Source organism: Oncorhynchus clarkii, chromosome 17 (assembly GCF_045791955.1).
Source record: "Oncorhynchus clarkii lewisi isolate Uvic-CL-2024 chromosome 17, UVic_Ocla_1.0, whole genome shotgun sequence".
Taxonomy (NCBI): Eukaryota; Metazoa; Chordata; class Actinopteri; order Salmoniformes; family Salmonidae; genus Oncorhynchus; species Oncorhynchus clarkii.
Window position 1 is genome coordinate 16103695 of NC_092163.1, and position 24078 is coordinate 16127772.

At 45.3% G+C, this 24078-nt stretch overlaps 1 protein-coding gene across 2 annotated transcripts in view; it reads left to right on the forward strand.

The window, feature by feature from the left end:
• LOC139370340 (netrin-1) overlaps positions 1-24078 on the forward strand; it is a 108365-nt gene that overhangs the window by 62843 nt on the left and 21444 nt on the right. Inside the window, exons 3-5 of one of the 2 annotated variants that reach the window (XM_071109765.1) lie at positions 798-986; positions 13523-13672; positions 18390-18443. In XM_071109765.1, coding sequence (XP_070965866.1) covers positions 798-986; positions 13523-13672; positions 18390-18443 — 393 coding nt within the window. The remainder of the gene's footprint in view (positions 1-797; positions 987-13522; positions 13673-18389; positions 18444-24078) is intronic. The other variant, XM_071109766.1, reaches the window with a different exon arrangement.

Sequence of the window (24078 nt, forward strand, 5' to 3'; positions counted from 1 at the left end):
CACAGTACATTTTCGTGGAACCCGGATGGACTGGTAGATGTGTGTGTATGTGTGTGTGCGTATGTAGTCGGACGGGGGGTTTAATGAAGTTAAGCCAAACGACGAGTCATGAATAAACATCAGCTGGCTAATTAGACTCGGCCGTAGCAACTTTATTCATTAGTAAACCAGCAGCAAACACGACCGGGGATTTGGTGTGGAATGATAATACTGTACCGAAACCTTGTCTGCTAGGAGGAGAGAATAACCTTGAGAGAAAGAGAGAGGGGGGAGGGCAGAGTGAGAGAGAAAGGCAGAGGAAGCGAGAAAGAGAGAAAGAGAGCGAAAACGACTCAACTCAGCTCAATGCCTGACCTCATTAACAGGGAAGTTAAAACTCTCACAGTCAGGTGGCAGGGGGGCAGGTGTCAAGTAGGATTTGTATATCTGGTAAACAAACACGTACAGAATACTGTAATTCTTCACACCACTTTATCGGTTGTCAGGCACCAGACTGATGATTGGGGTGTGGGCGTCAAGAGGCGGTGTAGTTACACTGCAGTAATCTATAGCGTTTGTAATTCAGTTGAAGAATATCTTTTTTTCTTTTCCCTTTATTCTTCCCTTTATTCTCTTATCTTCTCTTCTGTTTATTCTATTCTCTCTCTCTCTCCCTCCCTCTGTGCAGTGTTTTCTTTTTTGGGGGGGGGGGCATTAAATGTGGATTTGGCATTGAATTCGTTATGCAAAGAAGTTGAAATGTGCCAATAAAAGGCTGTTTAAAAATGCAATATCTCCCTTCCTTTCTGTCTCTGCAGCCTGTAACTGTAACCTGCACGCCAGGCGATGCCGTTTCAGCATGGAGCTGTACAAGCTGTCTGGGAGGAAGAGCGGAGGAGTCTGTCTCAACTGTCGCCACAACACGGCCGGACGCCACTGTCACTACTGCAAGGAGGGTTACTATAGAGACCTGTCCAAAACCATCTCTCACAGGAAAGCCTGCAAAGGTACGAGGGGTCTGGTGAGGGCTACAGTCCTGCTCTGACTGTTACCTATGGGGCTCTCTTGTCGCTATAGTGACATGTAGCTCTATGATACACAACTGTTGTCCAATGTTACACTTCATGTCATAAATAGAGTACATTTAGAGAATCTCCTCATCTGAAAACAGCATATTGTGCATTTTTTTTAAAGGTATTTAATAACCCAGCTAGTCATGTTGCCTGGTGAATAACTAACTGCAAAGTCAGAGGAGAACCTAGAGATAACCACTACGTTAGAGATAACCACTACGTTAGAGATAACCACTACGTTATGTGGCTCGCTCATCTCCTATCTAAAAGTTAAGAGCAGAATCAGGGGAATTTGAAAAACACAGTGGTCCGTACATTCCTGGCCTGTCTTACCCCGGTCCAGCAGGAGTCTGTGATGAGGTAGGGGTTTGGGGGGTCTCCTCACCGACACAGAGTTATTTGGCTTCATTTGGGGCGAGGGATGAGGGGGGGGGGGGGGGATGACAGGGCAAGCAAAACAAACAGGAGAGGTGTGAAGTGATTCCCGGCGAGGCTCAGGTCAGATGAGTGAGAGGAATTCTGGGATGGGGGGGTGGGGGGGTGGCAAGAACACATTCCTACACAGGTGTGCTCACCAGGGGTCATCAGGCAGTGGGGGAGGGGGGGGGGGGGTGTAAAGGACGTCACAATTTCCTGAAATGTTTGGCCTTCACCTCAGGAGAGATGAGGGTAGAGAGAAAGAGAAAGAGAGAGAGAGAGAGAGAGAGAGAAAGAGGGAGAAGAAAGATTACGTTTTCAAACCTCCTATAGCTGAAGGGAAAGATAACAGGGAGCTAAAGCTCTGTTCAAACAAGGCCCGGTGACACTGTGAACGTGCCCCGCATACACACACACACACACACACACACACACACACACACACACACAAACACACTCTTTAGAGCGCTTCCTTACAAGGGCGTATAAAAGGGAAATATTAGCCTCTGGCTGACAGTTAGCTCCATGTTTTCCCACATTCTTCATGGAGGAGGTAAATAAACAAACTAATCAATCAGTTTGACAGAGAAGCTGTCTTGTCTGTCTGAGAAAAAGTGCATCTGTGCAGCTCAACCCATAGACACTATTCACAGGAGGAGGGATGCCTAAGTCAATGTATTTCAACTGTTATAACGTTGTTTTCTTCATTCATCCACACCTGACATCAACACTACAGTATGAATGTGGATTAAGTGTCTATTTCTTGTATTGTTTGGCCATTATTTGCTTGTGTCTATTTCAAGTCATAATTTTCACATAACTGGAAGACATGAATTTGCTATAAAGTCACATTTCTCAAACGAGAGAGATGGAGAGTAAACAGTCCGGTTTATCCAAACACCACATCCAACATGATTCATTCTTCTGCATGAAAAAAAACGTCCCAAGAACAAAAGTCATGGAACCTAACCCAAACACCCATCAATCCCATTCGTGCGGTGTTCCCAGCTGACATTAACACTTTGAAAGTTCGATTGGGGAATGCAAACAGACATCCAACACGGGAGGCTGTGTCTCATTAACCCCCATACTATATACCCCCCCCCCCCCATCTCTATCAGGCTGTCTAATTGTTGGAGATGTAATAACCTCTTATTGTTCTCCCATCCATCCATCCCGTTCTCACGTGGACAAGACTTGATTCCTTCAGCACCATAACTCACCCTCAGGGTGGATTACCCTGTGATACCTTAAAGTCTACTGATGCATTTTTATCACAGCGTTGACCGAAATGATCACATTTCATTGAATTAACATTTGAATTAAATGACATTTATTCATCAGTGATGTTTCTTAATACATGTATATTTATGCCGCAGTGCCCCCCCATATGTGTGCGAAGCTCCACTATCAAAAGACTACTGCTCGTCTTTTACCCCCGATTTTCAGAACCGTAGCAGATTTTAATAAGGACCAAAATGAATAATCCATCTTGCTCCCAGGTGAACCCTTTTACTCTGGCTTTTTATTAAATATGATTTGCTTTAATTGGAGAGCTAATGAAGACCTCTGGTTCTGCGTCAGAGGCAACATAGGATTTCTGAGGCAGTGTGTGTTGATGTGTGTGTGTGTGTGTGTGTGTGTGTGTGTGTGTGTGTGTGTGTGTGTGTGTGTGTGTGTGTGTGTGTGTGTGTGTGCGCCTGTGTGTGTGTGTGTGTGTGTGTGTGTGTACGTGCGTGCGTGCGTGTGTGTGTGTGTGTGTGTGTGTGTGTGTGTGTGTGTGTGTGTGCGTGCGTGTGTGTGTGTGTGTTTGTCAGAGGCCACGGAGGATTTCTCAGACGTAGCTGAATTAGGGTCAACAAAATAGCAGGAATTCGCTAATGGATTCACTGCAGCTTTGAGTAGTTAGTTAAGCCAAAGTTGAAATGCCACTCAAAACCCTCAATACGCACAATGAGTATTTGGGGTCTATAGCTACTGCAGAGCCTGGAGTAATCAACTTTATTTCTGTTGACATTTTGCAAGTAGTTCTAGTTTCCTATTTTTTTTTTTTAAACAGTCTTAGAATGTTAGGTTTTACTGTAAATGATTCAATTCAATATTATGTCCATTATTTAATGGCAGGAGACTTACTATACTCATGCCTTAAATATTATGTCATAACAACTTGTCAAAAAGCTGTGAAAAATGCATCAGTGTGGACCTCTAACCACCTAATTCTGAACTATATGTGTGCATCCGGCTACAACTATATGTGTGCATCCGGGACACTGAACGTCTCTTGACTCCTTTGATTGTACCAACTGCCAACACCGCCGGCATGGAAAACTGAGAACTCTCTCTGTGCCTCCTTCATCATCTCAATGTCTTCTTCTGCATGTTTTTCTTTCTCTCTCTCTTTCCAGGCTGGTCTTCAACCTTTTGACTCGTGCTCGTAACCGCTTGATTCTCTCCCTCTATGCCGCTGCTAACTTGATGGCCAAACGGTACACATCTCTCCTGTTACTTTATATGCGATGTTTTTAAACGGAGGTTGTGGAATATGATATGGGTCCAGTTTTTATTTCTAGAAGATTTTAGGAACGGAGTCTACATCTGTGTTAGATCTTGAATATGTTTTTTACATTTTTTTTTGGAATCAAGTGAGGGTTGAGTCAAGCTTCTTGCTTATGTTCTCGAGAAGGTTTACAAGCCTTAGGGCTCAGACACACCAATAGAATTTTCTGGCCGAGAGTAATTAACACCTCTGCACGTCATTTGCATACCGAGTGACAAATGAAATAGAGCGTGCAGAACGATCGGCAGACGAACGCTAGATCCACATTCGATGCGATGTGTGTGATTCGGCGCGATGTGTGCGAGCCTGACATAGTACGTAGAGGCGCATTCAGTGCCAAGACTGAGAGACTAAAAAACAGTTTCTATTAGCAGGCCATCAGACTGCTGAACAGCAATCACTAGCCGGCTGCCAGGTGAGGCACACTCACTCACACACACAAAAAACACACAAGCTATCGAACACACACACACACACACCTCATACTCACAAACACATGCACATACCCACACACACCCACACACATCCATGTCATTGAACCACTGGACACTTCCGTTTTGCACAGAGTATTTAAATACTTTATTCCTGACATTCTGATACTTCTACTACCACTGTTCATACACACCACATATGTATTTACTTATATACTGGATTCTTAAAAAAAAAAAAAAAAAAGTTTTTTTAATTTACCCCTTTTTTCTCCCCAATTTCATGGTATCCAATTGTTTTAGTAGCTACAACACGAAGGTTGAAAGTCATGCGTCCTCCGATACACAACCCAACCAAGCCGCACTGCTTCTTAACACAGCGCGCATCCAACCCGGAAGCCAGCCGCACCAATGTGTCGGAGGAAACACCGTGCACCTGGCGACCTTGGTTAGCGTGCACTGCGCCCGGCCCGCCACAAGAGTCGCTGGTGCGCGATGAGACAAGGATTTCCCTACCGGCCAAACCCTCCCTAACCCGGACGACGCTAGGCCAATTGTGCGTCGCCCCACGGTCGCGGCCGGTTACGACAGAGCCTGGGCGCGAACCCAGAGTCTCTGGTGGCACAGCTGGCGCTGCAGTACAGCGCCCTTAACCACTGCGCCACCCGGGAGGTCTATACTGGATTCTTGACATAGCTAACTTTAATATATCATTCTTGTACATATCATTCTTAGTATACAGTATATTGTGTACATTACAGCCTTACTCCAAAATGTATTAAACAAATAAAACATCCTCATCAATCTACACACAATATCCCATAATGACAAAAACAGAAATACCTTATTTACATACGTATTCAGACCCTGCTATGAGACTCGAAATTGAGCTCAGGTTCATCCAGTTGTTTTAAAAACTAGGCAAGTCAGTTAAGAACAAATTTTACAATGACGGCCTACACCTGCCAAACCCGGACGATGCTTGGTATATTGTGCGCCGCCCTATGGGACTCCCAATCACGGCCGATTGTGATACAGCCTGGATTCCAACCAAGGTGTCTGTAGTGACGCCTCTTGCACTGAGATGCAGTGCCTTAGACCGCTGTGCCACTCGGGAGTCTATTGATCATCCTTGAGATGGATTAGGGTCCATCAATGGTAAATTGAATTGATTGGACATTATTTGGAAAGGCACAGTTGACAATGCATGTCAGAGCAAAAACCAAGCCAAGAGGTCGAAGGAATTGTCCGTAGAGCTCCGAGAAAGGATTGTGTCGAGGCACAGATCTGGGGAAGGGTACCAACACATTTCTTCAGCATTGAAGGTCCCCAAGAACACAGTGGCCTCCATCATTCTTCAATGGAAGACGTTTGGAACCACCAAGACTCTTCCTAGAGCTGGCAGCACGGCCAAACTGAGTCCGACGGTCATTCTGACAGAGCACCAGAGTTCTCTGCAGCACTTCACCAATCAGGCCATTATGGTAGTGGACAGACGGAAGCTATTCCTCAGTGTGTCAAAAGCAGTGACACACACACACACCCGCCCGCCCGCCCGCACGCACGCCCACCCGCACGCACGCACACACACACACACACACACACACACACACACACACACACACACACACACACACACACACACACACACACACACACACACACACACACACACAGATCCACCAATCGCAGACACCGTTACTGTACTCCCATAGGCTGTGAGCTCAGTCTTAGAACAGCAGTACAGCATATCCCTGTGGTCTAAACCCTTGCATGCCACCATGTAAATAACATGTCATTACACTACTAGGAAATAATAACTCATCTCATATGCAAGAGAAACTTCCTATGTTCCTCTGTTGGTTTGTCCTAACTCCTTCAAACTCACTGATGCCTCACACCAAAACGAAAGCATAAACAGATTCCATCGTCATTTATAAAATATAAAATCCTCAGCTAAGCAGTTTTGTTCAGTTTCATTTCTGAAACTAGCCAGAGTTAAAGCCCTAATGTGATTATAAGCAAACATTGTCCGAGTTAGGCTGCGGTGTTCGATTACATCAAAACAGGAATGATTGGTAATTACGTTAAGGTGACAAATGATATGACGCATGATCCTGTCCGCTTGCCAGGTAAAACATTTGCACAGAACTATATTTGGAACTTTGCTGGCAATGAGTGAAGATATGAGGCTGTTACTCTGTCTCTCTCTCTCCCTCCCTCCCTCCCCATATTAACCACCTCTCCCTCCCTCCCTCCCCATATTAACCACCTCTCCCTCCCTCCCCATATTAACCACCTCTCCCTCCCTCCCCATATTAACCACCTCTCTCGCTCTCTCTCCATATTAACCACCTCTCTCTCGCTCTCTCTCCATATTAACCACCTCTCCCTCCCTCCCCATATTAACCACCTCTCTCTCGCTCTCTCTCCATATTAACCACCTCTCCCTCCCTCCCCATATTAACCACCTCTCTCTCGCTCTCTCTCCATATTAACCACCTCTCCCTCCCTCCCCATATTAACCACCTCTCTCTCTCTCTCTCTCCATATTAACCACCTCTCTCTCTCTCTCTCTCCATATTAACCACCTCTCTCTCGCTCTCTCTCCATATTAACCACCTCTCTCTCTCCATATTAACCACCTCTCTCTCGCTCTCTCTCCATATTAACCACCTCTCTCTCGCTCTCTCTCCATATTAACCACCTCTCTCTCGCTCTCTCTCCATATTAACCACCTCTCTCTCGCTCTCTCTCCATATTAACCACCTCTCTCTCGCTCTCTCTCCATATTAACCACCTCTCTCTCGCTCTCTCTCCATATTAACCACCTCTCTCTCGCTCTCTCTCCATATTAACCACCTCTCTCTCGCTCTCTCTCCATATTAACCACCTCTCTCTCGCTCTCTCTCCATATTAACCACCTCTCTCTCGCTCTCTCTCCATATTAACCACCTCTCTCTCGCTCTCTCTCCATATTAACCACCTCTCTCTCGCCCTCTCTCCATATTAACCACCTCTCTCTCGCTCTCTCTCCATATTAACCACCTCTCTCTCGCCCTCTCTCCATATTAACCACCTCTCTCTCGCTCTCTCTCCATATTAACCACCTCTCTCTCGCTCTCTCTCCATATTAACCACCTCTCTCTCGCCCTCTCTCCATATTAACCACCTCTCTCTCGCCCTCTCTCCATATTAACCACCTCTCTCTCGCTCTCTCTCCATATTAACCACCTCTCTCTCGCTCTCTCTCCATATTAACCACCTCTCTCTCGCCCTCTCTCCATATTAACCACCTCTCTCTCGCTCTCTCTCCATATTAACCACCTCTCTCTCGCTCTCTTTCCACATTAACCACCTCTCTCTCTCTCACAATATTACCCCCCCCGCTCTCTGTGTTAATGAAGTTAACACATATCAACTCCTATGAACCATCTTGTGCTTGGGGCTTAGCTTGTAAAACTATTTAAAGTCCAGCATATCATAACTCAAGATAATTCAATGAAAACTAAAACCGTGTAACTAATTTATGTTCGCTCCTCCAGTGACATAAATACACACCATGCAGCTACACTAAAGTGACAGCAATTAAGGCCCTCAGTTATTTATTGTCCAACGGGAACCGTTGCTGGGTAGCTCTTGGACAGAATAAGCCCCTTAGCAATACAAGAGGGTAGAAGAGTACAGAGTCTTGCTTTTATATGAGAAACTCGATCACTTCAAATGACTCCCATGTGAGACCATTGCGAAGGAAACTGAGAGCAACGGCCACTTTGGCCCAGAAAGAACAGTGCCCAGAGCCTAGATTTATGGCTTCACCCCTCATTGACTAGAGCGTAAACACAGAATGCATATCGATTGAGGGCCTGGGCCCTAAGTGAGGACTTATGAAAGGTGCATCTTGTTCGTTTCTCTAACACCTTTGTCGGTAGAGCTAAAGTAATATGACTATTTTGGCACAGTGTCCGGGCGTGGCCCAAGGCCCACCATGCTTACAGATTTATTGGATAGGGAACCTATTGTTGATACCACACAGGAGGTTGGGCCTAAGTCCCATGCAAGTATAGATCGTTAATTAACATGGTATGATAGCCAAGGTGGGCAACAGGGTAGAAGCTCTCTGGGTGGTCTGGTTACGAATCTAACAAACTCAGCACCGCAAATATTAGTTGAGCTGATAAAGAGTTTGATACGCTGCCATGGCACCCCTTTTAGGTGGTTTGTGGCCAAGTAATATTTAGATGCTGTGATAACGGTTATGAAACTAAATCATTGACACCAGCCTTGGATCTTTGGTTATGACGCTTTCAGAATCTGTCGATGAAAGGAGTGTCTGAAAGTTATTCTACTGAGAGAAATCCCAAGCTTAGTGCAGCGGGGCACCGTATTAGTGCCATTACTTTCAGCGTAATTCACACAGTAACATCAGCCAGTGTGTAATCACACCACGAGGAACAAGTTTTACAGACAGAACAAAAAAATGTGACAAAAGTTTCAGGTAGAATAACACGTAGAAGTGATTACGTTCTCCTCTCCATGTGTCTTGCACTGTGTTAGAGATTTAAAAAAAAAAAAGATTGGTTTTCATAACTTCGCTGGAAATGAAAAATAAAGTTGTCTTTTTGTTGCTGTTGTCAATTATAATGACTTACATGTATTGTGTTGCATGTAAAATGGCAACTATATAGGAATACTATTGTCTCTATGCCCGTAGGCTCTTGCCTTGGCCCGTAGGCTCTTGCCTTGGCCCGTAGGCTCTTGCCTTGGCCCGTAGGCTCTTGCCTTGGCCCGCAGGCTCTTGCCTTGGCCACAAATGTGACATCTCTAAGGATTCCAATGACTTTAATCAATAAAATACCAAAACGTATGAAAACCCAAAGTTAGATAGACATTCCCTGTATCAGATGAACATGTCATTGAAAAAAGGCCCGAGTCATGTAACATTATTTAATCTCTCCTCTCCACACATTTTTTTGCAGACCAGTAGAAACCTAATTATAATAGAACACAGACACTCGGGTTGGGCCTTATCCAACAGCCAACAAATGATTCTTATAGGCACCGAACACACAAACCCAAACTGAGGGGGAGCATTGCAGTTCAAACATCAAACGCTTTATGGTAAACGATTGGCAGAGTTAAAAAAAAAAATCTCACATTGAGCAATGATCGTCTCCTATGAAGAGCGAGCTCCTTTGAAATGCCTTCCATCACCCTCCCCGTTAACCAAGAACATTTTTCACTCTTTTATGTGCATCTCCCTCCTCAAAGTTTGTGTGTGTGTGCGTGTGTGTTACACTAGTAGGGAACTCAATCCTAACTCCATCTGAGCCTCTCCAAGGTCTTCATATAGAGGAACGAAACATTTATATACAGGACCAAGCCCATCAACCTTCAGAGCTCCTCAACCGGCTTAGTACTTTAACAATGGGTTATACAAAGCCTATGTTCCCCAGGCTCATATAAAAAAGGCCTATTCTCTCCCAGACTGCTCCTTTAACTCGCTCAACTTGAGGACCAAGAGAAGCACTTTCTCTCCCCACTTCAAGTGTCTGTCAAAGAGGTTGGAAGGAGCTAGGATTTCACTAGCCTAGCTAGCCCCTGTAACTAGCTCATCATGGGGGGCTCATTAGCCCTTTCTCTGCCCTCTACAAGTGTGTGTGAACGAGGACTGGAGGATGGAAGGAGTTAGCCTTTTTCGCTAGCTAGTGTCCCTATCTTGCCCAGCCATCTGGAGTAGCTGTGAGGAAGGATAGCAGGATAGCGTAGCTACTTAAGTGCTAAGTGGACACCCACTTGAAGCTTAAACTCTCCCCAGGTGGGTCCCCTGCAGGCTGTGGCAGTCAGAAAGGGCAGGAGGTCCCTGGGAGGACCTACTTTTACTATTTGCCCATACTGCAACACTGTATATAGCCATAATATGACGTTTGAAATGTCTCTCTTCCCTTGGAACGTTTGTGAGTGTAATGTTTACTGTTCATTTTATATTCTTTATTTCACTTTTGTTTATTATCTATTTCACTTGCTTTGGAAATGTAAACATGTGTTTCCCATGCCAATAAAGCCCTTTGAATTGAATTGAAATTGATAGAGAGAGCGAAAGAGTGAGAGAACGAGAGAGTCGGGGAATGAAAGAGACACCCAGAGAGAGAGAGAAAACGAGAGAACAAGCGAAAAAGAGCGGCCCACCTGCAGACCATGTGCGGAGCAACTTGATTTACTGGCAGGCTTAAGCTGTGGTTAGTGGGGCAGACGCTCTTAAAAACACGGTGCTAGCTCTCAGAAGCTCTGAAGAGGGCCGCACTTTGCCCTCCCTAACGCCCCCCCCCCCCCCCCCCCCCCCCTACCCCACTCCCCTCCGCCTTACTGACAGGCTCTTAAATTTACGTGCCTGAAGACGTGCCCGATTGGCCTCTACACTTGTTTATAGATTGTGTGTAAGCCTCCCCCCTTTTTTTCTCCCTCCGTTTTCTAGCCTCCAACACTCCCCTCCTCTCCCAGACAAAATGAGGCAATGAAACCTGGTGACAGATTGGCCTGATAAAGTGGTAATCGTTATACTCGCTTTAAAGCCCACCGACCTGATAACAGAGGGGAGAGGGCTACGGATTCCCCCTCCGCTGTCTGATTAAGATAAGCGAGTTTAGCAGCAACAGCTACTGACTCACATAATACAGACAAAGAGAGAGAGAGAGAGAGAGGAGGGAGGAAGCGGAGAGAGAGAGAGAGAGAGAGAGAGAGAGGAGGGGAAGAGAGAAAGAGGAGGGGAGGGGAAGAGAGAGAGAGGGGAGGGGAAGAGAGAGAGAGAGAAAGAGGAAGCAGAGAGAGAGAGAGAGAGGAGGGGAGGGGAAGAGAGAGAGAGGGGAGGGGAGGTGAGGGGAAGAGAGAGAGAGGGGAGGGGAAGAGAGAGAGAGAGAGAGAGAGAGAGGAAGCAGAGAGAGAGAGAGAGAGAGAGAGAGAGGAGGGGAGGGGAAGAGAGAGAGAGGAGGGGAGGGGAAGAGAGAGAGAGGGGGGAGGAGAAGGAAGAAAGAGGGGAGGATAAGAGAGAGAGCGAGAGAGGGGAGGGGAAGAGAGAGAGAAGGGGGAGGAAGCAGAGAGAGAGAGAGAGAGAGGAAGTGGAGAGAGAGAGAGAGGGAGGAGGGGAAGAGAGAGAGAGGAGGGGAGGGGAAGAGAGAGCGAGGGGAAGAGAGAGTAGAGGGGAAGAGAGAGGGGAGGGGAAGAGAGAGAGAGAGAGAGAGAGGGAAGGGGAAGAGAGAGATAGGGGGAGAAAGCGGAGAGAGAGAGGGAGGAAGGGGGGGAGAGAGAGAGAGAGGGAGGAAGCAGAGAGAGCGAGAGGGAGGAAGGGGAGAGAGAGAGACTGGCTCAGACTGTATGAATCAACCAAAATACAAAATCTTCTCATAAAATATTGTACTGAATCTCAATAAAACTGATAAATCATTATCTCTACTATTATTCTGACATTTCACATTCTTAAAATAAAGTGGTGATCCTAACTGACCTAAGACAGGGAATTTTTACAAGGATTATATGTCAGGAATTGAAGAACTGAGTTTAAATGTATTTGGCTAAGGTGTATGTAAACTTCCGACTTCATCTGTAACATTCCCACCATGGGGAATGAGAATGCACATTGTGGTCTGTAGCACCAGTGTAACCGCTTATACCCACAAAACCTCAAATTGCATAGCTCAAACTGAGACCTTTGATGATTCTCATCGTGACAAGTGACACTAGAGAGATGTAGGGAGGGGTCATTCTGAAGGACAATACACCCGCAGGCTTAAACCCAACATCACTGGCTAAAACCCAAAGTCATTTTCTAAAACCCGACATCATTGGCTGAAAACCAGTAATTTGCTGAAACCCGACATCATTGGGTTTTCTATAGGACATACTGTAAACATTCAACATGGAACACAGCCCATGGGACGCACACAACCAGACCCAAGTCACATAGTTCTGTTACCCTGGCAACAACGTCTCATGGAGCTTAGGGGCTTGCTGACTAGAGGAAAGATTAGTAGAGAAGTTCTGGTATTGATTAGAATATAGGATTTGCGTCATGTGTGACATATCGTTATGGTAACCACGCCATGCCTGGATATGAACAGTACAAACAAACATAGACACAAGGAAAAACTTTGCCAATAGTTTAACATGATTTATTACAATAGTTTACCTGTTATTCAACACTTTATCAAACTTGATATAGTGAGTTTCGTTGGCAAGATAGACCAACTGTGCGTTTAGTTGAAAATAAAGACAGGGGGTTAGCCTAGTGCAGGCAAAAGATGTTGCATTCCTGAAGCAGATGTCTTAGATAGACTCCCCAGGCAGAGAGGAAATCTGACAGCCATTTTGGTTCCAGACTCAAACCTCTGATTAATAAAAAACAGCCAATCAGGATTATCTCTCCTATTTAATCATCTAGTAAACACAGTCGCCTGTTCCATTATCCTTCTTTCACACACACACACACACACACACACACACACACACACACACACACACACACACACACACACACACACACACACACACACACACAGACACACACACACACACACACACACACACACACACACACACACACACACACACACACACACACACACACACACACACACACACATTATAGAAAGAAGACAAAACATTTTGATCCCGGACAATCATACTGTCATGATCATGCTACCATGATAGCAGCTTGGAAAGAGCTAACGATTCCCAGCAGTCAATGTCAACCAGCACTGTATGCCAGTTTGAATATGCTGAGCGTATGCTGTTCGTGTGTTCTTGCAGCGATGGCACTGCAAGTCAAGCTTGTCTTGTTGTGGACCCAAGTAAGTCCTGTCACTCTTCCTGCAGCAAGCCTCACAAGCTTCACTGTCTCTTCTGCCCTCGACGCTCACGTTTCCAACCCTGTTGTTACCACCACCACTGCTGTTGTTGTTGTTGTTGTTTTGTACTGTATCTGTGCTCTCTCTGTATATGGGTGTTACGTGTTTTTGTGTCCCCACCCACACCAAACGTGTGTTCTCTTACCTCTTCTCTTCTGTTCCTCACAGCATGTGATTGCCATCCCGTGGGTGCTGCTGGCAAAACCTGTAACCAAACCACGGGTCAATGTCCCTGTAAAGACGGCGTGACTGGTATCACGTGCAACCGCTGCGCTAAAGGCTACCAGCAGAGCCGCTCGCCCATTGCCCCCTGCATAAGTACGTGGAACCCAGCCTTTCCTAGTTGCCTGAACTTGCCTCACCAGCCACCAGCCACCCATATTAAAACCTTTGGTCGAGATATGACTTTTGCCCATTCCATCTCTATGCTTGAAACTTTCATACACACCTCCACAAAGAAAATTGACAATTTACAAAAAGGAACAAACTCACTCAACTAACCAACCAACTACACCCTCCCACCCACCCACCCTCCGTCCCTCCCACCCAACCACCAACCCACCCTCCGTCCCTCCCACCCAACCACCAACCCACCCTCCGTCCCTCCCACCCAACCACCAACCCACCCTCCGTCCCTCCCATCCATCCATCCATCCACCCACCCACCCACCCACCCACCCACCCACCCACCCACCCACCCACCCACCCACCCACCCACCCACCCACCCAACTACCAACCCATCAACCCACCCACCCAACCACCAACCCACCCTCCGTCCCTCCCTCCCATCCACCCACCCACCCACCCACCCACCAATCCACCAACCCACCCTCCGTCCCTCCCATCCATCCATCCACCCTCCCACCCACCCACCCTCCGTCCCTCCCACCCAACCACCAACCCACCCTCCGTCCCTCCCATCCACCCACCCACCCACCCACCCACCCACCCAACTACCAACCCATTAACCCACCCACCCAACCACCAACCCACCCTCCGTCCCTCCCTCCCATCCACCCACCCACCCACCAATCCACCAACCCACCCTCCGTCCCTCCCATCCATCCATTCACCCTCCCACCCACCCACCCAACTACCAACCCAACCACCAACCCACCCTCCGTCCCATCCACCCACCCTCCGTCCCTCCCATCCATCCACCCACCCACCCACTTCGTCCCCCCAACCACCCACCCACCCACCGTCCCTCCCTCCTCTGTCCTGGCTTGACAAACACACACTACATGGCACAGAATCCTACTCTTCTTCTTTCTCTCCTCCAATGGTTTCCTCAGACAAGCATTTAGTCACAGTGTTCTGACCACCCGGTAAATCTGAAAACTAAAATAAACAAATCATCCCCCAGAATCCTCTGTGAAGCCTCAACCTCCCAATGTTGACAGTCCCCCATAAATACAACACTGCCAAGTCCCAGTCCAGAGCCTAGTTAACGAACACCATCTCTAGGATCCACCAGTGTCCCTGATTGGCTGAAAAGGGAAAAGGGCCAATGACCAAGGGCAATCAGCATCTCAAAACAAAAATAAATTGGCTGCCACTTTATCTTAATTATTTGGCATTTGTTTTCAGACTCCAAAACAATACATTTTAATTTCTGATTTTGGTCAATAAAATGATGCTTCAGAGGTTAAATAAAAGCTATTATGAAATGAATTCTTCCGAAGGGATATTTTTGGCCAATGTCCAAGCCAAGGGGATATTTAAACCTACAAACTCCATTGGAATCGGATATCTTTGATTTTACTGGGAAAGTCGCGCCACTCAGTCGGTGGTGTGAAACTTGGAGATGCTGAGGTCCCAGCGATCAGATGGGATCAACACAAATATTTAGTTTCTTCAATAATTGCTAAATAATCTTTTTTAAAGCCCTTCCCATTAACATTTAGCGATACTGAAACCTCTTGCCAATTTCAGTTTTAACAGGGAGGGATAAAATGTCATATCTCTGACTTCATATACTTTCCAATGTAGAGGGTCGTAAATCAGACCATACGAGTCGATTATGAGAAACAGGCTCATTATTATTATGTGATCTGGCACGCGTGGCTGAATCCTGATCGGCTATCAGGGCTTGGCAGGTTGATTAGCAGTGAAACAGAGTAATCAGTAGGGAGTAAAAACCACATGGCCTTTGACAGCAATTTTTTTCTTGTCACAAGACAAATGCTTGCATTCTTAATGAGAAATTAGGCCTGTATAAATTAAACAATTAGGCCTGTATAAATTAGGCCTGTATAAATTAGGCCTGTATAAATTAAACAATTATGGAAAAAGGGATACCTAATCAGTTGCACAACTGAATGCATTCAACCGAAATGTGTCTTCCACATTTAACCCAGCCCCTCTGAATCAAAGAGGCACGGGGGGGCTGCCTTAATCGATGTCCACATCATCGGCGCCCGGGGAGCAGTTGTTGTTGGGGGTTAACTAACATGCTCAAAGGCAGTACGGCAGCAACCGTTTGGTTACTGGCCCAACACTCTTAACCACTAGGTGAAATAAATAAAAATTAAAATAAATGATTGGGATAAGTCCTAATCAAATCAGAGGCGTTGAGCAAAATACTTGATTCTTTCTTCCTTTACCACACAGAATCTTCATCTACAGTGGCTTGCGAAATTATTCACCCCCTTTGGCATTTTTCCTATTTTGTTGCCTTACAACCTGGAATTAAAATGTATTTTTGGGGGGGTTTGTATCATTTGTTTGACACAACATGCCTACCACCTTGAAGATGCAAAATATTTTTTATTGTGAAACAAACAAGAAATAAGACAAAAAACTGAAAACTTGAGCGTGTATAACTATTCATCCCCACAAAGTCAATACTTTGTAGAGCCACCTGTTGCAGAAATTACAATTGCAAGTCTCTTGGGGTATGTCTCTATAAGCTTGGCACATCTAGCCACTTGGGTTTTTGCCCATTCTTCAAGGCAAAACTGCTCCAGCTCTTTCAAGTTGGATGAGTTCCTGCTGGTGTACAGCAATCTTTAAGTCAAACCACAGATTCTCAAATGGATTGAGGTCTGGGCTTTGACTAGGCCATTCCAAGACATTTAAACGTTTCCCCTTAAACCACTCAAGTGTTGATTTAGCAGTATGCTTAGGGTCATTGTCCTGCTGGAAGGTGAACCTCCATCCCAGTCTCAAATCTCTGGAAGACTGAAACAGGTTTCCATCAAGAATTTCCCTGTATTTAGCGCCATCCATCATTCCTTATATTCTGACCAGTTTCCCAGTCCCTGCCGATGAAAAAAATCCCCACAGAATGATGGGATGGCGTTCTCGGGGTGATGGAATAGCTCTTTCCATGATGGCTAAAAAGCTCAATATTAGTCTCATCTGACCAGAGGACTTTCATCCATATGTTTGGGGAGTCTCCCACATGCCTTTTGGGGAACACCAAACGTGTTTGCTTATTTTTTTCTTAAAGCAATGGCTTTTTTTCTGGCAACTCTTCTGCCCAGCTCTGTGGCGTGTACGGCTTCAAGTGGTCCTATGGACAGATACTCCATTCTCCACTGTGGAGCTTTGCAGCTCCTTCAGGGTTTTCTTTAGTCTCTTTGTTGCCTCTCTGATTAATGCCCTCCTTGCCTGGTCCGTGAGTCTTGGCAGGTTTGTTGTGGTGCCATATTCTTTCCATTATTTAATCATGGATTTAACGGTGCTCTGTGGGATGTTCAAAGTTTCTGATCTTTTTTTATAACCCAAATCTGTACTTCTCCACAACTTTGTCCCTGATCTGTTTGGAGAGCTCCTTGGTCTTCATGGTGCCGCTTGCTTAGTGGTGTTGCAGACACTGGGGGCTTTCACAACAGGTGTATATATACTGAGATCATGTGACAGATCATGTGACACTTAGATTGCACACAGGTGGACTTTATTTAATTAATTATGTGACTTCTGAAGGTAATTGGTTGCACCAGATCTTTATTTAGGGGCTTCATAGCAAAGGGGGTGAAGACACATGCACTCACCACTTTTCCGTTTTTTGATTTTTTGAGATTTTTTTTAAACAAATCATTTTTTAAATTTCACTTCACAAATTTGGACTATTTTGTGTATGTGTATTACAAGAAATCCAAATAAAAATCCATTTCAATTACAGGTTGTAATGCAACAAAATAGGAAAAACGCCAAGGGGGGTGAATACTTTTGCAAGGCACTGTATGCATGACCGCCAATACACTGCTATTGTACTCTTTTCCTTTCCTGTGTATCTTATCTATCTTGCCACCCTTTCCTTTTATCTATGTGTTCTCATTCAACTGTATCTGTGCTTGTCTGTCCTTGCTTCCCCTCGCTGCTTACACACTTGTTTCGGGGGTTTTATCCCCGTTTTGCCGCCAGTGTAACAAAATGCATTAGGTTTTATATCTATTGTTATCTAATGTTACCATCCTGCTCCTTTGGAGATAAGAGGAGCTCTTTTCATGCATGGCTTCATTCAATGTCAACTTCCTGCCTCTGTAAATAGCCTACACGAGAGGGTGAAGGAGAGCTGAGAGAACGAAGTCTTGGGTGTAAAACCGCAGATACCTCGTCGTGGGGGCGAATAGAGTCGTGAGGGGGGAGACATTACAGATTTCACAACCCTCCCTGATATCTCCCCTCCAGATCTTAAGATTGCATCTCGCTGTTCCCCTTTGATCTGATCTGCCAGGTAGCTCCACCTGTACGGCATTCATATTAGGAAGTCCTCAGTTCTCAGACTTCCTAATATGGATACTGTACAGCTGAGAAAGTACATCTCTACAGGCGAAACCTAACTAGTAACCATCCCTTCGTACAGTTACCCCACACGGCACGTCTACATCTACTGAAAAACTGTAGGTTGTACATTAATACTAAAGCTTGTCTGCTGGAAAATAAACACTCTTATTGTATACTCGTCTTAATTTGCATAACTCTTTCATCAAAATAACAGTTGTCTTGAATTCTATGTCAAATGTATTAAAACATAATGAAGCTAACTTTTGTCTGTGTTTGTGCTGTGTTTGTACCTGGAAACAGAGATTCCCGTTGTTCCCCCGACAACCACAGCCAGCAGTACAGAGGAGCCAGCAGGTGAGTGGATCCAGTCTCAGTCTCAGCCCTTATCTCTCACTACACTGCTTGTGTGATCCTAATTCCTCTGCAACATGGGATTATCAGAGCATGTTCTTGAGACTCATTTGTTGATATCAAACGGTTTAAATTCCACTGGCTACACCTGTGGATACCCATAATGCCTTTAGCTAGGATTTGGTTTACAGTACGTATTTAGGCTGAGCAGAAAACAGAAAGAACCGCTCTCCCTCTCTTCCATCCCCACCCCTTCTAACTAAACATTTCCTTCACGTGAAATGTTAGAGCGAGTACAGTTTAAATTGGATCCCTGTTGCCTTCCCCCTCACTCCCCTCGTTAGAAGTTCATAAATATTAAATCAATTAGCCGTTGCCTTGGGATGTAGGTCCTTTAATCTTACACTCTTCATCCAATTAACTGTGTAACTGGAACGCAGTGGGGTGTTGGCACGGCAACGTTCTGGGCCGTGATATTGTTGATCTGTTGATTTTGTCTCTCTAAGAGGAAAAGAGAGGGAATATGGTAGTGAAAGGAGGAGAGAGGAATTTGGGGCTCTGGTGCTAATCAGGGAAGCGAGCTCTTTCTCGAATTCAGGAGAGATGAGACAGTAGCTTGTTCAGAGGCGATTTCTTCCAAATTATACAGTGTGCATCACTCTCCCACCAGCTACTGTCAAAACACGGCAATATTGCATATATATAATTTAATGGACTACTTCCTTAGTTAAATCTTATTAATTAACATGGAGAGATGAAATGGAAATTGATGTAACTTTTATATAAACACCTGTTAAACTTGAAAATTAAGCTAGAGACATGGTATGAGAAAAAACTATTCAGGAAAGAATGTTAAGAACGCCATTACAAATGAACAAAGATGGCAATGAAGATTTGTCACTAGTTAGTCACGACAAGAACCTGTCAGAGGGCAACATAGGCCACATCCTTCTCCTTTGCCCCTAGCTCGTGGAAAAGTGTGGTCATAGCGACGTTCCTCTCCCAGACAGAGAGAGGAGTTGTAGCGTGCCAGAACGCCTGGCAGCTGTTCTCAGACCTCCCGTTGGCCGTCTCTACTGCTGTTCTGACAGATCAGATTGACAGGGAAGTGAGGTTACTGCTGGTGTTGGAGAGTAAAGCCCCCCCCCCTCTTGTTTTCCCTTTTTCCATCACTCCTCTTCTCTCCCTGTTTCATGCTTTTTTTTTGCAATATCACCAAATCAATACAACAGGTGAATTGTGAAATGCTTAATTACAAGTCCTTAACCAACAATGCAGTTTTAAGAAAAGACAGTTAAGAAAATATTGACTGAATAAACTAAAGAAACACAATAAAATGACAATAATAAGGCTATATATACAGGGAGTACCAGTACCAAGTCAATGTGCGGGGGTACAGGTTAGTCGAGGGGACTTGTACATGTAGGTACGGGTAAAGTGACTATGCATAGATAATAAACAGCGAGTAGCAGCAGTGTGAAAACCAAATAGTCCAGCTGGCCATTTTATTAATTGTTCAGCAGTCTTATGGCTTGGGGGTAGAAGCTTTTAAGGAGCCTTTTGGACCTAGACTAGGCGCTTTGGTACAGCTTGCCATGCGGTAGCAGGTAACATTTTCTTGTTTGCTTATGGCCTTATACAGTTCGTTGAGTGCGGTCTTAGTGCCAGGGTCGGTTTGTGGTCGTAAATAGACGGCTACAAAAAATATTAATGAAAACTCTCATGGTAGATAGTGTCGTCTACAGCCTATCATGAGGTACTCTACCTCAGGCGAGCAATACCTCAAGACTACCTTAATATTAGACATTGCGCACCAGCTGTGATTGACAAATAGACACACATCCCCTCCCTAGTCTGGGAGCAACATTATATCCTTCGCATCCTTCCCTGGCTGAACTAAACAAACTGTGGGTTCCCATGTATTGTATCCTGAAAAGTGAACACAGAGGTTTTCAAAAGGCAAGTGAATCACTGGCTGGTCAAGAACTCTCGATTTTCGACATCACTTGATCATTCGCCATAGTTCTCGCTAGTTCCGTCGTCCCTGATTCTCTGCATTTGAGTGAGCTTTAACGCGTAGGTGTTCTTGCGGAATAAGAGCTAAAGAACTCCCGTTATAATCCTATTGATTAAACTGTGTCATCGGACCAATGATACTGACCACGTAACTCCGTATAACGTAATCACCTGGGGTAATTCCTGTACATACAACTTGAATGGGTGCGACATACTATGAACATTCTATAGGAATGGGAGATGTTGAAATCAAGCAGATTGCCAGGTGGGGAACTTTGACTGACAGATTGCATCGGTCACGTCAGATTCCTGGGTAGACGGACAGAGGTCCGGCGGGAACACTCAGGCTTCCAAACCAGAGGATACATAGTTTCACACATTACTGGGTCTGGACTGAGCCAACCACTGGATGGCTTGGTACGTGGACAAATGGGATCACATTCAATACATGATTGGTGACAGATGTGGTTGTTCTTACCAGGGCCTCACCACCAGTCCCCTAAATGTGTGCCTATGTCGTTAGAGAAGCATATATATACTTAAAAAATATATAACATGCAAAATTTCAAAGATTTTTACTGAGTTACAGTTCATGTAACGAAATCATTCAATTGAAATAAATAAATTGGGCCCTAATCTATGGATTTCACATGACTGGGAAAACAGATATGCATCTGTTGGTCACAGACACCTTAACAAAAAGGTAGTGGCGTGGATCAGAAATCCAGTCAGTGTCTGGTGTGAACACCATTTACCTCATGCAGCACCACACATCTCCTTCTCATAGAGTTGACCAGGCTGTTGATTGTGGCCTGTGGCATGTTGTCCCACTCCTCTTCAACGGCTGTGTGAAGTTGTGGACATTGGCGGAATCTGTAACACATTGTCGAACACGTCGATCCAGAGCACCCCAGATATGCTCAATGGGTGACATGTCTGGTGAGTATGCAAGCCATGGAGGAACTGGGACATGTTCAGCTTCCAGCAATTGTGTACAGACCCTTGCGACATGGGGCTGTAAATTATCATGCTGAAACATGAGGTGACGGCGGCGGATGAATGGCACGACAATGGGCCTCAGGATCTCATCTCTGTTTTTGTGCTTATTTCAGCTCATGAAACCAACACTTTAAATGTATACATTGAACAAAAATATAAACGCAACATGTAAAGTGTTGGAGAGAGAGACATACAGACAGATGCAGGTATATACAATGTTTTATCTAGATGGAGAGACTTTAAGTGACGAGTCATGACATTATTGCTACTTTGGTTTGTAAGGTAGGACTAAAGGAAGAGAAACCGGCATGCTTGGGGTGGGCTGATTATAGGCGAGGCTGGACAGCTGTGCAGCAGGTGCCTCCCCCCTACCCCAACCCCATCGGAGTCGGTTGAGGGAAGTGGTGGTGGTGGTGGTGGTGGGGGGGTATTCATTTGTCTCCAACGATGTGTTCTGGGTTCCCCACCTCCCTGAGTACATGGAGGGGTGGAATGCATGGCGAATACCTCGGAAGGCAAGGCCCAGACAAAACACATATTGTGCGGTTAGGTCACGGATAGTGTGAGTAGTCACTCCCCCTTGGTCCTCGCCTGACAGAGATGTCTGTAGAGCAACGGAATGTGGAGGAGATTATAACAGCTGAGCTGACCACCATGATATCAACCAGTGACCACAACCAGGGTGGTATTAATTAGGCACGAAATGGAAGAAAAACAGTCATAATCGTTATAAAACGGGGAGTTACTGTCGAAAGTCATCCAATGAGAAGCGTTCGTTTTCGGTTACAAAACGTTTTGGGACGGTGTGCCCTTATGAACATGATCCAGGATGTGGGTCACGATGATGATGATAAGAAAGATGTGGGGTTTTTTCTGTGGCTGGAATGGTTCAGGATTTGCAGTGAGACCCTCCCTGGATATTTGGGACATGAGTCTCTCTCTGGATCCACGCTACACACCCTGTTAATACTCTCTGCTGCCTCACTGGGCTTTAGTGTTGTGTCATGGGATTTTATTACCTGCTCCTAGTTTAATATGAGAGAGAGAGAGAGGAGAGAGAGAGAGAGAAACGTTGACCCGAGGGAGAGGGAGAGAACGGGGAGAAGATAGCATCGTAATAGCATTGTATTGGCGTGTCATCATCATCAATACCAAACCCACAATATGATTTATGGCTTGGCAATCTCAGCCTGGCTCTCACAACATGAACACATTGGCATCTGCCTCTCTCACTGTCTTCTGTTGTCTGCATGTTGGGATGGAGCCAGCATCATTGCCCACTGACTCCACTGAAACTCAATTGCAGTAATAGGGATGACCACACTCTTGTTTTCAGATTGGTTCCACAGAACATGCCGCCCAAAACAAACAACCCACAAAACCATCATGTCATGAATCATAAATAGACGCTTTCGCTCTGTTGTTACCCAGCTCTGTCGCTTCCCAGCTCTGTCGCTCACTGGGATCGAAAACAACTTTTATCTTACTTCAGGAGGATGAAAGAATGAATGAATGAAAGAGAGAGAAAGAGGCCGTGTACGAAACCTGTCCTGCCTACTACTTACAAAAACTGCATACTGTGTACTAACCATACTACATACTATTTAGAATGTACTGTTTAGTAAAAATCTATTCAATAAGCAACAGATATCACCATACTAGACTCACCCATACTGAGAATACGTCATCTGATGTGAAACTGCACCGTTTCCCGCCATTCATTATGGTGCAGCAGGTCTCACTATCAGCTGCTGTCAAACACGCCTGGATCTGAAAAGAGGATTCTCTTCCTCAATAGCACGCAGCAAATTTGTAGTAGATGAAAAGCCAAAATAAATATGACACGGCATACCATTTTTTTTACATACTATACAACGTTCTATTTTCACATACCAAAAATACCAAAATTCCTACTGTTTAGAACGCAATTATGGGTATTTGGACACGGCCAGTGTTGTGTTTGAGAACATCTAAAGCGAGACCGATTCAAGACCAAGACCGGAGCAAATCGAGTCCGAGACTGGAGGGGGGCGAGACCGAGTCAAGACCAAGTCAAGACCGAGTCAAGACCGAGACCGGAGCAAATCGAGTCCGAGGCTGGTGGGGGGCGAGACCGAGTCAAGACCAAGTCAAGACCAAGTCAAGACCGAGACCAGACAAATGCAAGTCCAATTCAAGACCATGACTGTAATAGTGTCATATCGCCACGATAAGAGTTCAAAATGTTCTGTGTTCATATTTCAGAAGAGCAGTTTGTTCTTCCTTACACAGAGACAAGACCGAGACACTCAATATTTGGTATCGAGACTGGTCTCAAGGACTACAACACTGGACACGGCCAGAGAGAAGAAAGAAATGAAGAAACAAAGAAAAAGAAAGAAAGAAAGAAAACAATTAAGAAAACTCTCTTTGGACAGGGTCCAGCCCTACTGCAATGATCCCAGCAGCCCAACAGCCCAGGCAGGCACTGTGGCTATAATCTAATTACATGCTTTATTTGCCACAATTTGTCTCTCAATCAGTCTTGTTCACGGAGAAGAAAGAAGTAGGGAGGAGAAAGGCCTCCCCCATGCCCCTATTTACACCTCTTTGTTCCAGCTAAGCAGGTCCCTGTCACTGGGTC